The 13,182-nt window shown below is 41.3% G+C and overlaps 1 protein-coding gene across 1 annotated transcript; it reads left to right on the top strand.

Moving 5' to 3' along the window:
• The first annotated feature begins 423 nt into the window (after nt 1-423).
• PERP (p53 apoptosis effector related to PMP22) lies at nt 424-12,766 on the top strand. The gene is made up of 3 exons (XM_032769987.1): nt 424-861; nt 10,636-10,779; nt 11,667-12,766. Exons 1-3 carry the CDS (start codon nt 651-653, stop codon nt 11,864-11,866), a joined length of 555 nt encoding a protein of 184 aa, XP_032625878.1. The 5' UTR covers nt 424-650; the 3' UTR covers nt 11,867-12,766.
• The last annotated feature ends 416 nt before the right edge of the window (nt 12,767-13,182 follow it).

Genomic DNA, 13,182 nt, shown 5'->3' with positions numbered 1-13,182 from the left:
TCCAATTTACAGGTTGGAAACTAATACTTGAAATAATTATGGGAAATAATTATGAATAATGACAGTGTTAAAAGAAATTCAGGATCAGTTTGGGGCTGATTCACTGGCCAAAAATCGAGGCTGATTTTATAGTAAATATTTTTTACATCAAACATTTTGATCAGCACCACTACAGAATGCTTTTTGTAGTGCCTTTTAATGAGATTTTAAATATCGTATGTTTTATGAAATTTCACTTTCTCACAGCCTAGGACAGCCCCAAATCTTCTTGTACTGAAAAAAGGACTTGTGAATGTGTGAGGTGCGTTTTACGCTGGGCAGTGCCAGCTAGGAAAGGGTTAAGTGGCTAGACTAGGGAGTGTAATTGGAACCATGGTTTGTTTAGCAGCCAGGGAAAAGGAACAGAGCAGCAAGGCAGCTTAGCCCAGCCCTGCAGCTCCTCTCTGGCTCAACAGGTTACTGCTGCTGCTGCTCTGAGTCACTGGAATCTAGGTGGGGCTTTCTCCTCCCTTAGTGCCTTTCTGCTGATTAAAAAGCAGCTCTCTCTCTCACACACACTCTCTCTCACAACACCTCCCCCTGCAGAATCCAGAAAGAGCTCTCAGGCTTGTGCACTCGTTCTCTGCTGAAAGCCCTGACTGCTGCATGAGATGGCGACGTGTACCCTTGCCTGCTGGAGATGCAGGTGGCTCCTGCCCCTTCTTCTGGGCTTAGCTATCATCTTGGGCATCATTGCGCTGTCCGGTCGGGGCTGGCTGGAATCGGAGTCAGCGCCCTACGAGCACCAAGCTTCATTATGGGAGTCCTGCACCCGGTGGGGAAATGACCTCAACTGGCAATGCCAGTCCCTCATGGAGTTCTGTAAGTGTTTGCAAAGGGATGTCAGAGTCCAGGCCACATGCCTGAGCTCAACCTCCTCCAACCACCCCAGTTATCCCTGCCAATATCTGACAGCTGTAAATTGGTGCCATCTTTATTAGCAAAATAACTTTGCCTCTACCAATGGCCGTTAGCAAAATGACCTCTTTCCTCACTTAGGAAGGGTCCAATTGTCCCCCTCATTTGTCTGGTTAATGGGGGGTTCAGGACAGGTTGGTGTTTGCAGGACTAGCATTAACAGCGTTTCCTGGTTAATAGTTACACAGAAAACCAGGCCTTATCTGCCTCTGGTGGCTTTTGAACAGGCTTCCCTGTCAGTCCAACATTAAGCAACAGGATGGGGTCTTTTAAAATCAAGTGAACAGATCGGGCTCTTTGCATGCCTTCTCCCCTTTATTGCTGGCTCCCTACCAGCACTATTTGTGACCTACCTGAGACTCCTTGAAGTCATCAACCCCTTTGCCCTCTGATGAGTGTGTTGATAAATGCTGGCCATTGCTAGCACAACACACATGCCCAGCCTCCGGCGTGCCATTCCTGCACTAGATCTTAACTACCCTCCTCATTGTACACTGGAGGGAGTGAGGGAAACAGGAGTCTACCCCTTCCGGACTAGGGAAATTCTGCTGCTTTGGTGCCTCTCAACCTGTGATTTCAAATAGAGTGAAATGTGTTTTGAGCATGGAAATAAAATGGTATTTAATTGATATACATATGTATATTATAGAAAAGGAAGTCACTATATGAAGCAGCTGAAAAATCAGAAACTAAATCAGGAGGCTAACGTATATATATTTTCAAAGTGGCTAAAAATGTGAGTAAATTATGTTTGGTTCTGCTGCCTCCTCTTAATACTCTCACCACATATTCTCAAGGTATGGCCTTTGCTAATAGTAGCTGCCAAAGTACTTGCTGATTACATTTGTTGTTTTATATAATGAAATATTTAGGGTCAAATATAGAGACACACCTTCAAAACTTAATTGAAATGCACCGGACTGGGGAAGCTTGGAGGATGAGAATAGGAAAATTGGAATATATTTTTTGTCCATAAAAGGCAGAGGCTGTTCTTTGTACATATTGGTTCTTTTACAGCCTACTTAGTGGAGGAGGAATAGATACAGTGATCGTATCAAGCTGATAAACATCCAAAATGATCTGGAAACTCAGAAACCGTGGATTATACTGGATTTAAAATGGGTATCAGGAGTGAAGACACAGAGGATAAACCATTTGGGATACTGTATGTGTTGTGTGGATGGAAGCATTAATGTTTGTTAGTAGTTTTCCATTATGGCACTTGCCTGCAAGCAAAATGCAAAACTCACTGTGAGAGCAACAGCATAATTTTTACCTTGATGACGTTTCTAGGTTTTATTCTCATGTGGGAGGAATTTGGCTACCATCAGAAAGTAACTCCATGTTCCCAGACCCTCCCTACAAAGGGAAGAAAGGCTAACACAGCACGTTTACTGAACTTAGGTTTCTCTCAATAGACACTGTGTAGATTAAGTGCTATATGACATATTGATAAACTGTTTTATATTTCACCCCAGAAAACCAGGAGCTTTGGCGAAGGGCCACATTCTGCTGTTTTGCTAAAGAACATTTGTTCCTACAGCTGTTATAAAAGAAGAATAGCCTTAATTACCGACAGGTTATTTTAACCAATTTAACTTTGTCCCTTGAATAATCTTGATGAGGTTAATGCTTTACTGTCAAAATTATTCTGTTCAAATAGTATCTACGTCTGGTCAAAGGACATAACATGTCAGGCCATGGTTTGATTTGCTTAACATACCAATATACAACATGTTATTTTATTTAAAAAAAAAATGCTAAGAAACTTAACTCAAAATAGGCATGCACAGGGCTGCTGCAGTTTAAAAATGAATCTGTTAATCTAGATGCATAACTCTTTATAATATCTAATTACTCCACCCTTTTCTGTTCCTTTCCCAGTGATAAGAAAAGAAAGCTTCAAGGTGGATCCCCTCATTAATATAAAGCTACATTGGAATCAGCTTCTTAATCAAGTATCTGCATGTCCATTGCATGCTGATGAGAGGAGATTAAACTAAATCATGCTCTCTAGGTGGGGGAAGGGGGAATCTTCATGTTGGAATAGTTCCTAAATTGAACTGCTTCTTAATGCATGTCTGAAACCTGGGGATCTGGTGTCCCACAATGGCCAAAGGGTGGAAAGACAAAAAAAAGAGCAGGGGTCAGCTTGTAACTGGAAAGAGGGTTTGTTTTAATTGAGAACTATTCTGATTTGATGCCAGGAAGCTCCTGAGTGCCAGCATGTGCATGTTACCAATATACTACATACAAAAACTGGTGCATTGCACTGCATTTTTAATTGTGGTTATGTAGCCCAGAATGCTGCTGGATTAACAATCCTCCTTTTGTGTCTAGTGGTCTGTGCTTGTCAGATATAATGTGTTTGATATATTACTGGTAAGGGTTATAGGTTTAGACCCAATATTTGTGGGTGGGAATGTCCTCTTGATTCTAGATAAATGTTTTTGTTTTTTTAAGGTTCTTAGCCTCACAGTTATTTTAGATAGGAATTACCATCCTCTAACAGAAAGTATATACGGTCAAGTACCTAACAGGGTAGTTAATTATGCTGGTTATGTTTTACTAATCCATTAGCATTTATTAAATTCACAGTAATTGATTTGAAAAAAATACAGTACATAGAAACATTAATTTGGATCTTTATCAGAAAAAAAAAAAGGCTAGAAGTTTATGAGCATGAGCCAAGTTCCGTGAGTCATTTGTCAAGTCCATCCGGGGATGTGTAGCAGTAACAGTGTAGCTGGGAGACTGAGTGGACTTTGATTCACCAGGCTGTCAGCCAAGTGTGTTGGTAGATTTATTGGGGAGCTCAGATGAGTTACGTAGGAATGTTATAGATATATTACATTCTCCTGACCTTATCCCTTAGTGCATATTTCGATCAGATTTATGATACGAGGGTTGCTTTAGGGAAAGTTGAATGGAGTTTGCAGCGTGTGCTCAGCAAAGGTAAATGACTGTAAAAGAGACACTATCAAGGTTGCTGTGTCCAACTCCACCCAAATCAAATACTATAGCTTTACCGAAACTAGGAAGTATTATATGAGATTCCTGCCAGTTACCAGACTAAGCATCCTAATGGAGATGAATATTGCCAAACCAGTTTACTACCTGCTTTTCAGCATGTTTAACTACCGTACAATGGTTATATAGACTCTGGAAGCTGCCAGCATTTTGTCTACAATAGGACCTCCACCCAGTGTCAACCCATTGTTGTACTAGTGGGCATTGTTTTGTACAATTTCCAGATGTAGCCATTGCTTATTCAAAACTCATACCAATAAAATAAATGGTGCAACTGACAATCCTAGTTCCCCCAAAACAATCTCTGCATTTCTTGCACTCATGATGTGGACATTCCCACCTTAATCTGCCATGTGTGCAAGAAAATCCCCTTTACCTTGGATTCCTGTTCAAAATGAACCAAAAGAGAACTTAGAGTTCCTTATTTGGTCAACAAGATCCCATTTAATACCAGCTGCCCTGTTGCTGAACCAAACAACCTGCAACCATTTATGATAATATAAAATAAATATCTAAAACATCACTATCAGCAGTTCCCAGCCTTCAGCCATTAGACCAGCAATTATTCACAACCTCACCAACTGATCATTGCAATGAGATTTATAAAATCAGAAGTTATAAATGGAAAAGTCCTGATACTTTAAATGATCTAGTCCATGTACCTTCTGCTGTAGGATTGTTCTCTACAGAATGTTCTTTTAGGGTTTTTGTTCAGTCTAGTTTTAAATGTCCTACACAACAGAGTTTTCACCACTTCCCTTGGGAACACATTTCACTGTCAAAAAGATTTCCTTACATTCAGGCTAATTTCTCCTCCTTGTTAAATTTCATTCTATTTCTGGTAATGAAACCCTAAATAACTCCTCTCCCTCCTTGGTGCTTGCAGTCCTCGAATATCTGTAGACTTATGTTCTTCTCTAAATAATCACTTTGCTAAGATGTGGGTATATGGGTCTAACTCTTCTAATCTTTCCTAGTAATTATATTCTTTCAGCCCTGAATAATTTTAGTTGCTTTTCTGTGAACTCTGTCCAATATGTAAATATATTTCTGGTGATGAGATGTCCAGAATTAAACACAGTATTTCAGGTGAAGCTGGTCCAGAGCACATAAAAATAGACTATTACTTCACTTCTGCATGATCTGATGCTTCTATATATGCAGCCCAAAATTGCATTGGTGGTTTTGCGACCATATCATGAGTACCTATTTGCCAGTGCTGAATAAGAAAAACTCTGGCTAAAAGGGGATTGAATACATCAGTTTCTCCAGAATTGAGGCTTTAATAAATAAACACCTCTCACTTATGATTGCAAAACTAGCCTTATAAACATGAACAAATGGAAACTGGTGCAGTGCTTTCTCTCTCTGTCAGCAGGCATAGAGCTTCAAGTTGCCCAAGCAATAATAGCATGAAAATGATGAGACAAGCTATAACTAAGCAGGGGTTGGCAACCTTTCAGAAGTGCTGTGCCGAGTTTTCATTTATTCACTCTAATTTAAGGTTTCGCGTGCCAGTAATACATTTTAACCTTTTTAGAAGGTCTCTTTCTATGTCTATAATATATAACTATTGTATGTAAAGTAAATAAGGTTTTTAAAATGTTTAAAAAACTTAATTTAAAATTAAATTATAATGCAGAGACCCCCGGACCGGTGGCCAGGACCCGGGCAGTGTGAGTGCCACTAAAAATCAGCTCACGTGCCGCCTTTGGCATGCCTGTCATAGGTTGCCTACCTCTGCTGTAGAGCAACTGAGATAGACAAAGGACCCCACAAACAGAGGCTGGGAGCTGGGGATCAGCTGAAGCCCACTCAACAGTCAGAAGGCTCTGGGGTGGAAAGAGAGCAAAAATCTGTCATCTCTTTTAGCAAAGTCAGGGACAGGGGGAGTCTTTCATGTTTGTCAGACAACCGTGAGGCAGAAGCCAATCAGAAAGAAGGACCTCCAGCTAGTGTCCAGGGACAACACCCTAAAGGAATCCTAGGAATCCTGAGACTCTCTCTCAGATCTGGAAGAGAGGTGTGTGTGTGTGACACGTCTGGTACATTTTTCAAGCCCTATACTCCTTGATACTGTCAAATGCTCTCATTTAGAGCATATCTACACCGGGGGTTTTCAGTTTGTTTTGCCAAACATTTCCCACTATTACTTCCACCAGTGTTAGAAACAGTAGCAGTGTTACTGTAAACAGGGCTGTACCACTCTGTTTCAAGCATGTTGTTGTCTAATCCTGCTCAGAGCAAGTCCACATGACACAATGGCAAAAAACACCAACAGCTATCTTCAATCCTAGTTATACTAATATGCCAACTCTTGCTGCCACTAGTGGTGATGAAATGGTGGAAGCAATCATAGAAAAATTTTGGCCAAATTAGACAAGACCACGATATCATTTGTAAATTTCATGATCATGTTGTTTACTCCCTCTTTATTTATGAAGAGCAGGGCCGTCCTTAGGATTTATGGGTCCCTATGCAGTATTATTAAACCAGTGCCCCTATGCTCCACTGAAGGTGGTCCCTAGCCGGCGCCGCTGAACCCAGTGTGTCAAGGAGGCACAGCCATCACCCCCGCCCGCAGATCCTCAGACCCCCCCCCAATTGCTGACACCCACCGAGCTTTGTACGCAGCAGATGCTGCAGCAGTGGCTTAAGGTAGGCTTTGTACTGTCACATGGGGGCTGCATCTTGCCAGAGCCCACAGCCCTCCTAAATAATAATAATAATATTAGCCCCTTGCCACTCCTGGCTCACCACGAGCATTTTGACAGGAAGTATCAAGCAGTAATAAGAACAACAATAATACGTGTGTGTACATGACTGTGTGTGTGTGTGTGTGTGTGTGTGTGAGTCAGTGCATGTGAGAGAGCCAACGAGAAAGCCTGTGTGTGTGTGTAGGATTGTGTATTGGGGGACTGTGTGACAGTGTCACACACACAGTCTCACAATCTATACTGGGGGACTGTGACTCATGAGAGACAGAGTGTAAGTGGGTGTGAGAGCCAGTCTCACTCTCTCTCTCTCTGTGTGTGCTGTTACTTTAAGTCCCCCCTTCCCTGATTGGCTCGGCTCCGTCCCCCGCCTTCGCTGACTCACGTGGAAGTTTCGCTCCTCCTGTCCTGGCCCCGGCTCAGCCCGCACCGGAAACCAAGCGGGCCAGGCAGGCATGCTCCAGGGAGGGCCTCCGCTTCAGGCGGCGGTGGGCCAGGCCGCCACAGACCTGCTGTGCCACTCCAGGCTCCCCGGGGCTGGGGCAGCACAGCCAGAGGCTGGAGCCCTTAGATGGCTGAGGAGGGAGGGGGTGGGGAGAAGCCCGCCAGTCCACCATGGGGAAGGGGCCGGATAAGAGAGGAGTGCAGCTGCAGCCAGTGAGGGAAATGCAACCGAGTATGCTGCGTGTACCTATGGGCGGCCATGATGAAGACAGTAAATAAAACTGGACTTGATGCTAGTCTTTGCAGTTTTGTCACTAGACATCTCCCAAAGCTAAATACATTGCTGGTTTATTATTACCAGAGCTGAGCAAATAATTCACAGCAAATGGATTCCAGGCTGAGCTTACACAGCAGGCATTTTACTTGTGAAGTATGTGTATTTGATAAGGAGATCCCCGAGACTCAGTACATGTGTGACCCCTACAATGCCATTTTTTTTTAGAGTCAACTGTTCAGAGTCCATCCAAATTATAGGCTGTTTGAGTCATTGGAATGTTTGTACTTGACATTCCAAGCTCCCTTTGGACAGGAAGTGTACAGATCTGGCTTTCTACTGAACTTTTATAATTACCAGTTTTGTGAATTATTCTGTATGACAAATCCCAATAAATAGTTTAAATAGATGGTTTAATCCAGGAAGCATTTTTTCTTGAGCTGATTCCATTGTATGTTTAAGCATATTTAGACAGTAATGATTTGTAAATGAATCTTTTGGCTGTGGCAGCTTTGAACAGTAGCCAGTACCAGCATTGGGAGCATCAGTGAACAACATCCAGTATAAAAGAATTAGTGCAGGTTTCAGACCAAAAATTCCAACCAAGCTGTTCCCCTCCTCCATTCCTAATCCTGCATCAGTTCCACAGGGGAGGGAAGGGATAGGACTGGGGTCGGCAACCTTTTAGAAGTGGTGTGCAGAGTCTTCATTTGTTCACTCTAATTCAAAGTTTCATGTGCCAGTAATACATTTTAACGTTTTTAGAAGGACCCGGGCAGTGTGAGTGCCACTGAAAATCAGCTTGTATGCCGCCTTTGGCACCTGTGCCATAGGGATAGGTAACCTGCGATAGAATATACTAGGGGTAGTTGGGGAGGAATGCAGACAGACAGAAGCTCATTTGCACAAACTCCCTCCTTTCTTCAGCAGCAATGGGGGTCCAGTTTGCAGGGCTGCTGTGGAGTTTCTCCATATCCTGGCTGACTGCCTTCAGGATTGGGTCATGCCCATGTGGAACCCTCCTGTGTATTCTGCTGTGCCCCTTAGTCCTATACAAGACAGACTAAGGATTTGAGCCTACATGAGTTCCTTGTTTTAATCCCCTGTGTAAACGCAGGCAACCAGCCTTTAGAGTAGGTGGAGAGTGGTGCATGACGACTGTCTACCTATAAAATTAGAACTCTTGGATTAGTACCTTTGGGCTCTTCAGAGTCAAAATAGTCAACTACTCGGCCTCGTGGTTAAGAAATGGCCTGTTGTTTGCGTGATGCTTGCCTATGCTTGTGTCTACTGTTTGCAAAGATAATGGGCTTTGAATGTTCAGAAACAGCATTTATTTTAAAAAGGAGAACCGTAGGTTGCTTTCCAGGGAGGGATGTAATTTTTCTGGTGCTCAGACATTGATGCCCATTGTTGCCATGATGGGATTTCTTACTTAGCAGTAAGAATGGAGAAGAACATTCTGAAATAAGGTTACTGGAATAAGGTTACTTTCTGAATGTCTTTTTGGTCCTCTTCTTCTGCCTCTGAGTGACTTGAAGTTATACTTGAGATCTATCCTGGTCCCATGAACCTGTCTATTTTGAATGCATCCTCTTATCCCATATGGTATCATCAAAATAATTAAAACTGGAAGTTTGGGTAACTCCACCAGTCATTGGACTGCTCACTTTCCTTTTCCCTACACATATAAGCTGGTTCCAAGTCCTTTTGGCACTGTATCTACATCATCTTTAAGAGCCACCTATTCCCTTCTGTTTCTACTGGTACAACCCATGTCCAAATCTTTGTAATCTCTTCCTTTAACTATTCCAAATCTACCCAGTTCTGTTCTTAGTTCTGACTTCACTCCCTCCAGTTCAGAATAAAGCTGCCAAAATCCAATTCCTTGAATGTGGTTTATTCCACTCCCTTTATGACTACTCACAATTTTCTGCATTGGTTGCTTCACATCTCTCATTCCCTCTATGTGGGCATAGGCTCCTTTATCTTGAACATCGGTCACCCTTTCCTTATTCAGATCTCACATTAATCCTAACTTCTTCTGATAAGCCTTCCAGACAGTGCTAGTTCTCCATTACAGCATTACTCATTTCTTCAACAATTAAAAAAGTAATTACAAATTCATGATGTCAAACAGCTTCTATCTCTTGCTCCCAGCAGAAAACTGCATTGCCCAGGGAGATAGCCCTTAATTTTTCTGCTTTTGTCCTCCCTACATTGTTCTTGTCTGTTTGCTCATGGACCATGACTGGAATTTTCAAAAGTGGGCTAACTCTCCTCCCACTAACTTCAGTGAGAGCTTTACCATTGATTTCAATGGGAGTAAAGCTAGGCCAGTGCTAAGTGCTCTTGAAAATCCCAACCTTTGTCTTTTTTCTTGTGCTTATAAAGCATCATGCATACTTATGGCACCCTATAAATAGTGATAATAAACAATTAGTCTTTGCTCAGACCTCTATGGTTCCCTAAAAGCCAGACTTACATTTCTGATACTATGCGTATGTCTACACTGGAAACTTCAAAGTGCTGCTGTGAGAGCGGTCCCGAAGCAGCGCTTTGAAGTGCAAGTGAGGTTGCGCACGAGTGCTGGGAAAGAGCTCTCCCAGTGCTCCTGGTAATCCACCTCCATGAAGGGATTAGTGCTGGGAGCCTGTCTATACTAGCGCTTTAAAGCGCTCAGACTTGCTGTGCTCAGAGGGGTGATTTTTCACATCCCTGAGCCAGCAAGTTAGAGCGCTATAAGACATAAGTCCTAAGTCAAGGCAATATTGTATGCCAGGGGTAGGCAGCCTATGGCAGGTGTGCTAAAGGCAGCACACGAGCTAATTTTCCGTAGCACTCACACTGCCCAAGTCCTGGCCACCAGTCTGGAAGGCTCTGCATTTTAATTTAATTTTAAATGAAGTTTCTTAAACATTTTAAAAACCTTATTTACTTTGCATACAACAATAGTTTAGTCATATAATATAGACTTATAGTGAGAGACCTTCTAAAAACATTAAAATGTATTACTGGCACGTGAAACCTTAACTTAGAGTGAATAAATGAAGACTCGGCACAGCACTTCTGAGAGGTTGCCGACCCCTGTTGTATGCTTTTAAGGGACAGAATCTCCACAATGATAGAATTAAAGCAAACAAAAGACCTAAGAATGACACCCACTTGACTTCCATGTACTGTTTTGTATAACATGTTTCCACCTTTCCTTTCAAGCCTGGGGAAGAGCAGCAGCTGCCACCTACCTCGTTGGCTTCGTGATCCTAGTCATCTGTTTCGCCCTAGCAGTTATTGCATTCTCCGTTGATATACTTCGTTTCAACTTTGTGCGAGGAATCGGTGGCTTGCTCTTTGTTGTTGGTAAGACTGATGATTGCTTCTTAAACTGATATTTGTTCTAAATCTGATACTTGCTAGCTGGAGTAAAGCCTCCCTCCCTCTCCTAAAAATATCCACCGCACACATATTTCTAATTGGGTTCGTGGTTCATTTTCATGAATGAGAAAAACTTGTTTTAATTTTGAGGTGATACTTGGTTTACATCCTCAGAGGTTAGGGATGTTGTAATGGTCAATGTCTGAGGATGCAAATCAAGTTTCACTTCAAAATTAAAACAGAATGGGGGTGTTGTGACATGATGGGGGAGACATAAAGCAAGCAAGTAAACTAGAATGCTTGGCTTTGAACTCTTTCTGATGGTTCTGTGGCAGTAACTAAACAGCAAAACAATCCCAGCAGCAATGTTGCTAACACACAAGTATGTTTTGCCATGGAAACTGCTATGCAAATACTAAAGTAAATGACTTCTAACTACTACATTTGATTCTTTTAGTCCAGATTGTTCCTTCTCTGCATCTATGCTTGGTTAAAGAAATTTACATTCCTCTTATTAAGCATCGTTGCCATTGTGTTAGTTTGAATTCTTCTCAAGCATAGGGTTAAGGACCCAATTCTTCAGTCACTTTGCACCCAAAACATCCTTTTGAAGTCAGTGAGAGATCTGTGTGTAGAATGGTTCCAGAATAAGGCCCTGATCCTGAAATCAGATCTGTGTGGGCAGGCCCTCATACCTGCGCTGAGTTCCATCAAAGTCAAGTACACCTGAACTGATCTGACTGCAGGACTGCAGTTAAGTCCTTAAATATCCGAGAGAGGAATGCACCTACCTGCCAATAAAGTCAGAATAGGAAATGTGATGAGATTGATTGTCACTTATTTTCAATTTGTTTATTTTTACTTTCTTGTAGCGGTATTCCAGATCATATGCCTGGTCATCTATCCAGTGAAGTTCACAGACAACATCCATATGCAGGGATCTAATATGTTCAGCTGGGCATACGGCTTTGGTTGGGCCAGCACTATTATTGTAATAGGCTGTGCTTTCTTCTTCTGCTGTCTCCCCAACTGGGAGGATGAGGTGCTGGGTAACATCAAGCCAGCATATTAGTACTTTTCCCCAGAGAGGAGTTGAAAAGCACATTGTACAAAATGAAAGAATAAATTAAAATATAAACACACTAAAAATTACAGCACAGGAACTTTGATAATTGGATGTTACAGGCTGAAAAAAAAATCTTATTTTTCCAGAATGTTTTGAACTTGTGCTGATGCTCAGTTAACAGAAAGGCTTGGCAACCTGAAGCAAACATTTGAGAAATTTTAGGTAAAAGATCAGAAAGTTTGTATTTTCATATTCATATCCGATATGGATTGATTTTGGGTTAGTCAATTTGTTGCCTCTCTCTACATGCAAAAGTTCCTAATAATTAAGTCACTCTCTTCCACACATTTGTTTAGACATCCATATAAAAAGAATTTAGTACTTAAAGTACAGAGGGAGAGAAACAGAAGTGCATTCTGATTTTAACCAGAAACACTGCAGAGCCCTTTTATTCCCTTCGTGGTAACTTTGTTTTTATGTTTTATTTGCAAATTTGCCAGTAGTGAAATAGAATTTAAAAAAAAATCTTTCAAAGAATGTTTTTTTCTTCCAGCATAATTAGTCCTAAAAGAAGAATTTTTGCTATGCAAGTTCATTGCAGTCCTAAGTCTCCTAAGAATTTGTTATCCCCTCCATATTATTGGGCTGATATCTAATACTAAGTAGTAGAAATTGGATTTAGAGAAATTAGAAACTTAAAATATTTTTCCACTGACCGTTGCAGTTAGATGGCATGTTCCTCAAAAGCACAGAGTGAATGTCTGTGTGTACAATATTAATGCTGTGCGCTGGTATAACATTTATTGGCATTCGTTTGTGAAGACTGCAGTACTCATATGTGATGAAACCATGAGTGAATAACACAAATCATTCCAAGAGTACCAATAAAACCTTCAAACCATCAAACACCATCATGTATTTTTTATGCTTCATTTTACAGATGTTAGTTTAGAAAATATTTTAGAGTTGTATTTTGTTTTTTAAATTGGTACTATTTTTCACATAACTTTAAAACCAGGTTGCCTTAGCTATCAGACAGGCTTAGGAGGAAAATTTTAAAATACAATTTTAAAGGTTTCAAAAGTGATTTAAAATAGATTTTCTGTATTTCAGAGTACTGCAAATTTAAGGTCTCATATAATGTGAACCACTGGTTCACACCACAGGTCTCTGTGTGAGTGTGCATATATTTATGCACATTTCACTGGATAATCTGAAATCCCAGCTGAGTGGGATAACACGTGTTTCTAAACTTAATAGACGCATTAGAAAGTAGGGACTTATCACCTTAATATCTCAACACCAATGACATCAACCCTCTA

This window comes from Chelonoidis abingdonii, chromosome 3, assembly GCF_003597395.2.
Source record: "Chelonoidis abingdonii isolate Lonesome George chromosome 3, CheloAbing_2.0, whole genome shotgun sequence".
Lineage (NCBI taxonomy): Eukaryota > Metazoa > Chordata > Testudines > Testudinidae > Chelonoidis > Chelonoidis abingdonii.
Note: the sequence above shows the minus strand (reverse complement) of the source record. Positions and strands in the feature narration are given on the sequence as shown.

Excerpts from the sequence above, each read along its gene's own strand:
- PERP (XM_032769987.1), top strand. The coding sequence starts at position 651 with ATGGCGACGTGTACCCTTGCCTGCTGGAGATGCAGGTGGCTCCTGCCC. Across the intron at positions 862-10,635 it reads CCAGTCCCTCATGGAGTTCT|CCTGGGGAAGAGCAGCAGCT; the intron begins GTAAGTGTTTGC and ends TTTCCTTTCAAG. Across the intron at positions 10,780-11,666 it reads TGGCTTGCTCTTTGTTGTTG|CGGTATTCCAGATCATATGC; the intron begins GTAAGACTGATG and ends ACTTTCTTGTAG.